Here is a 5,722-nt window from a genome sequence, read left to right on the forward strand (position 1 = left end):
TTTTGTTTTTTATTATTTTGGTTGTTTGTATTGGGAGGTTGTTAAAGTTACGGGTTGATTGTTAAGGTTACGGGTTGGTTGTTAAGGTTAAGGGTTTGTTGTTAAGGTTATGAATCCTCTCTCTCTCTCTTTCTTTTTTTATTAAAATATGATGGGGATTATTTTATTATTTTTGTTTTCTCTCTCTCTTTATCATGATGTACCAAGAGGATAGTTGAAATGATTGATGAGGATTATTTTATTATTTTCGTTTTTTATTATTTTGGTTGTTTGTATTGGGAGGTTGTTAAAGTTACGGGTTGATTGTTAAGGTTACGGGTTGGTTGTTAAGGTTAAGGGTTTGTTGTTAAGGTTGTGGATTTGTTGTGTAGGTTACGGATTTATTGTTAAGGTTACGGGTTTAATTGTTAAGGTTACGGGTTTAATTGTTAGGGTTACCTATCTAAAGATCCTCTTGGTACATCATGATAAAGAGAGAGAGAAAACAAAAATAATAAAATAATCCCCATCATATTTTAATAAAAAAAAGAAAGAGAAAGAGAGGATTCACAACCTTAACAACAAACCATTAACCTTAACAACCAACCCGTAACCTTAACAATCAACCCGTAACTTTAACAACCTAAAAATAATAAAATAACCCCCATCATATTTTAATAAAAAAAGAAAGAGAGAGAGAGAGGATTCATAACCTTAACAACAAACCCTTAACCTTAACAACCAACCCGTAACCTTAACAATCGACCAGTAACTTTAACAACCTCCCAATACAAACAACCAAAATAATAAAAAACAAAAATAATAAAATAATCCTCATCAATCATTTTCAACTATCCTCTTGCTACATCATGATAAAGAGAGAGAGAAAAGAAAAATAATAAAATAATCCCCATCATATTTTAATAAAAAAAGAAAGAGAGAGAGAGATGATTCATAACCTTAACAACAAACCCTTAACCTTAACAACCAACCCGTAACCTTAACAATCAACCCGTAACTTTAACAACCTCCCAATACAAACAACCAAAATAATAAAAACGAAAATAATAAAATAATCCTCATCAATCATTTCAACTATCCTCTTGGTACATCATGATAAATAGAGAGAGAAAACAAAAATAATAAAATAATCACCATCATATTTTAATAAAAAAAGAAAGAGAGAGAAGGGTATTATGGTCTTCACATGTCTTAATGTCTTGGGTTTTGTGTTTTGGGGGCTCAGAGAACAGATTCTTTATTTTTAGGGGTAAAACGCCCATTGACCAAGTCCTGGGGGTGGGAAGCATGTTCACTTGGCTTTTGGGGGCTGAAACATTTTTCCCATATTAATAACAAACCGGTGAATATGGGCTTGGGCTGGACCCAAACAGTCCTTTTAAAACATCATTTCCTCGATTTGGCTTGGGCCGGAAGGCTTCGGTTAATACGTGCCTCAGGCTGAACTATGGGCCGCCACTTGTCCGAAAAGAGGCCCAAAATGAGTATTTAGACCCACGTTTCGACCCACTGAGGCATTGCATGTTTCCCTCTTCCCACAAACTTAAAATCCCGCTCAGCTCTTGCTCCGTCTTCTCTCGTGAGGCCACGCGCGCCGATTCCGATCACCGCCCGGTAAGTTTCTTCTCATCTCTTTGCGAAATTAGGGTTAGGGTTACCATTTAGGGTTTACCATCGATCTTTTGTTGAATTTTATCAAAGATTTGAGCCTTTCCATCTACTGATGCCCCTGTCTTATTTTATATCACATTGGGTTTCTTAATTTTTGGTGCAATTGCGTAGTTGGGTTTCTCGTAGAAGCTTACGGTTCGAATTCTTGGAAGCAACTGTGAGTTTTTCTCTGCGAGGCTGGAAATTCCTTGTATTTGATTTGGGTATCGGGTAATTTTTCTCTATAACATCACAGTTTAACGCGGTTTCTTGAATTTTAATGAAGTTAGGTTCATGCTTATCGCAAATTTTCTGGTCAATCTTGCAAAAAAAAAAACCCTCTTAAAATCACCTTGACAAGTGTCTTGCGATTCGGTGATTAGTTTTAAGAGGTACTTGAAACATCAATCAATTGGAGCTCATATTCGAGCTTCAGATTGATTAATTAGCTACTTCATTTATTTACTTTTTTTTGATGGTTTGGTATTATATCTTTCTTTGTACGCGCAGGAAGTTGATCCTTGAGATCTATGTCACCATTAAGGCATATGGTACAAAGCAAAAGATGCATATGGGTCCTCAAGAACTTCGTGATCTTGGAACTGGATGGTATTTCTCTCGCAAGTATATTGAAGAAAAATCTCCCTCCAGAAGGGATGGCATTTCCCTGGAGAAAGAGGAACGCCTACGGAAATCATATAGCAGGTTTTTGCAAGAATTGGGAAGGCGCCTTAAAGTGTAAGTTCTGTTGTTCTTTGTTCTTCACTGAGAACTAGGATACATACATTGTCAAATTATTCCACTGTTGGGTTTTCTTTTTGTTCCATGACAAGTACTGCCCTTGTTTTGGTGTTATTTGGAATCATTTAAATCGTAATTAAAACAGCATCTTGGTGTATTAAATTATCAAGTACTCGATAAGATTTCGTTATGCAGTTAGATGGTTTATATTGCATGGCATGGCATTTTCATGATACCATCTTCATCTAGCTTGATCTTGATTAATTACAAGTTCGCTTGGGCATGACACAAAGATACTTACGTAAGAAATGGCAGCGTATGACAAAACACAACCATTGTAAGGATCCCAGGTGATGGATGCTTGTGCCGATATGTGTGCTCATTCTTGCATGCAGGCCCACTCACCCATTCATTGGAAATTTGGCTTATGAAATACTTGAACAAGATTTTCATGGTTGACTAATTTTAGAGGTTTTGTCCAAAACTAATGATCTTATTTGTAATTTAATCACATTCTTGCGTTGTGGGCTTACTTACTTATACAAACCAGTCGTTAGTTGGCACACATCAATATGTTCAGCCTTTTTTTAGTTTAGCGGTAAAATTTTCTCTGGAAGTTTTAAGAAAATTTCTTTTTCTTCTTGAGAATAAATAGAGATGATAGTTAGAATTTGTCCTTCTTTAGCTCACGAACGCACAAATTCAAGCACCGCGTAATCTCTTCGATTATGCTATGCACACTCAATGTTACACATTCGTACATGTTGCAGACTGTAACTGAGCATCAAGATAATTTCCCCAATAACAGGAAAAGTTTCCTATACCAAAATATTGAACATAGGAGTTAAGAATTGCGTACATGAGCGCTACACTGGGTGTAGTTTTATGATCGATTCTCAACTAAATGCCAGCCCTCTGTGCGGAGCATGGTACCTCAATGAAGTCTAATTACTTTCTAGCTAATCAACTTTATTGGTCAGGAAGTTTTAGATTCCTACAGTATACGCGAAGGCCCTGGTGTTCTCTTGGCTTGAGAGGAATCTAGCAGAGAAAGGAGGCAGTATTAGTCACAGGGAACCTAAATTTTCTGTGGGTTGATAATAGCATTTATCTTAATTGTGGTCAATGGTGATTATAACATTAATATTATGATCGTAACGCTCATATTACAAATGGTGATTGTAACATTTACATTAATTGTGATCATAACACTCGTATTGCACCATGCCATCAATGTCTGTCTCTTAACATAGCAGATCATAACACTAGCATACAGTCAAGTAAATGTTTCGTCCTCTGAAGTCCTCTGGGCATTCTCCTTTCTGATGTTTGTCCATTACAAGTAATTGCATTACTGAGAATCAACTAAATACGTTGCATCTGCAGGGTATTTGGTTATTGTGACAGTTTCTGCTTCACATCTATTCATATATGCTCTACATGTCTGTAAAACATACATTGTTCACCTTTGCAAATCATAATCTTTCCATAAGAATCATTTAATGGGACTACTACTGTTATTTCATCTTGTCCCTGTAGAAGTGATGAATTCTTTTGCAGACCTCACCAGACAATGGCTACTGCAATAGTATTTTGTCACCGGTTTTTCCTTCGCCAATCTCATGCCAGGAATGACATGATGGTGGGGATTTTTGCCTTTTCTTGCACACTTTTCCTCCTTAAGTTCATGCATGTGTTGTATTGGCAATTTTATAGTCCACTTCACGCCTTTTATTAGGTGCAAGGAGTCTTTTCAGAGAAAACAATCTTCACTTAAAACCTCTCTGTATGCAGAGTCATATGTGGCAAATGAGCAATACAATGTGAAGATATAAACAAAAAAAAAATTTACAAACTCTTAGAGCCTTTATAGATCAATTGGATAACAAAATGTTCATTTTAAAAACTGTCTCTACGCACTTTTGTAAGAGTTTAGATCAAGGTCAGGTATTGGGATTGAAAGTTGATGTCTGTTCTGTTGCGCGTAGCGGAAATTTCGACAGAGTTTCTGGTGCACAATAAAAGAGAAAGATCGCAATAAGAATTCCCGTCTCACCAATAAAATAAGAATCTGAAGCGAATATCTTAACAAAGTGAGATATCAGCTTTTCCTCTCATCAGTTCTAGGACTGACCTGTCGAGGGAACCAAATAAACTATTACAATGGCCACAAACAGCAAATCACACAAGTTTTACGTGGTTCGGCAAATTGCCTACGTCTACGGAGCAAAGAGGGGGGATTTACAATTAGAGAGAAAAAGAATACAAATGAGTTTACAATCACACAACTCTCACAAATTAAACTCTCACAAATTAAACTCTCAATCTAATCTCTCAATTCCTCTCTCAAAATAGGTACAAGAGACTACACAAAACTCCTCTCAAAGTCGGCGGCGGCTCTGCGTTCTCCCCTTGCACCTCTGCGGTTTTGTTTTCTCCTCCTGTACGCCGCTTTTTCCACCCCTTGCACTTGCACACCTAAAACCTAGATGACCAATTAAAGGCTATATATATAGCTGCAGCACAACAATCGGGTGTGTGGTTTGAAAACGCTTCATTGCTGAATTTGTGGCCTCTCAAAACCGCTGGATCTTATGGTCCCCCCCCACGTGACTCCATCATTCACATTAAGGGGGTGTTTGTTTGCATGCAAGTGAAAGATGAAAGTAAGAAAGTTACTTTCATTTAACAATTAAGGTGTTTGTTTTCATGTAAGTGGTTATGAAAGTGAGATGCAAGAAAGTTGCCACATATGATTTAATGTAATTTTGACTTCCCCTAAAAAAGTGGTGAAGTCACATGAAAGTGACAAAAAGGTAACTAATTTAATTAAATGATTTTAATTATACTTTCTAATTAATCTTATTTTGCCACGTTATCTTCCTATTGCACTTTCGATAATAATTTAATTTTTCAAACAAACACTGTATTTGACTTGCGTGCTGACATGGATGTAAAAGTCATTTGCAAAAAAAAGTAACTTACATATTTTAAATTCACTTTCAGATTGCCAAACACCCCCTAAGTGTATATCTGTGCAAAACCATTTTGACCAGGTGCGATGTGTTACTTGGTGGGAAGAAAAAAAAAGGAAATACTTCACTTCTGATTTTTGGATACCTTAATGATAAATGGATTGTCCATCTCCAACATGATAAATGGATTGTCCATTTCCCACATTTTATGGGAATGTACATGTACTTTCCAACAGATCTACTCAAACATATACTTATATATGTTAGTTACCCAAAATAGAATTGTGAGAATTCCATGGTGATGATCTGAACCATCTTAACCTACCATCCAAGAAGTTTGAATTTTTCCCCCCTAT

General features: G+C 36.4%; 1 protein-coding gene across 4 annotated transcripts in view; it reads left to right on the top strand.

Moving 5' to 3' along the window:
- Positions 1,538-5,722, top strand: part of LOC109832030 (cyclin-T1-3-like) — a 6,069-nt gene continuing 1,884 nt past the window's right edge. For 2 of the 4 annotated variants that reach the window (XM_020399486.1, XM_020399489.1), the window contains exons 1-4: positions 1,538-1,614; positions 1,783-1,881; positions 2,161-2,388; positions 3,952-4,033. In XM_020399486.1, the coding sequence (XP_020255075.1) occupies positions 2,216-2,388; positions 3,952-4,033 (255 nt within the window). In that variant the 5' untranslated portion in view covers positions 1,538-1,614; positions 1,783-1,881; positions 2,161-2,215. Of the gene's footprint in view, positions 1,615-1,782; positions 1,882-2,010; positions 2,043-2,160; positions 2,389-3,951; positions 4,034-5,722 lie in introns of those variants that run through there. The other 2 variants (XM_020399487.1, XM_020399488.1) reach the window with 2 other exon arrangements.

The sequence above is a fragment of the Asparagus officinalis genome, chromosome 3, assembly GCF_001876935.1.
Source record: "Asparagus officinalis chromosome 3, Aspof.V1, whole genome shotgun sequence".
NCBI lineage: Eukaryota > Viridiplantae > Streptophyta > Magnoliopsida > Asparagales > Asparagaceae > Asparagus > Asparagus officinalis.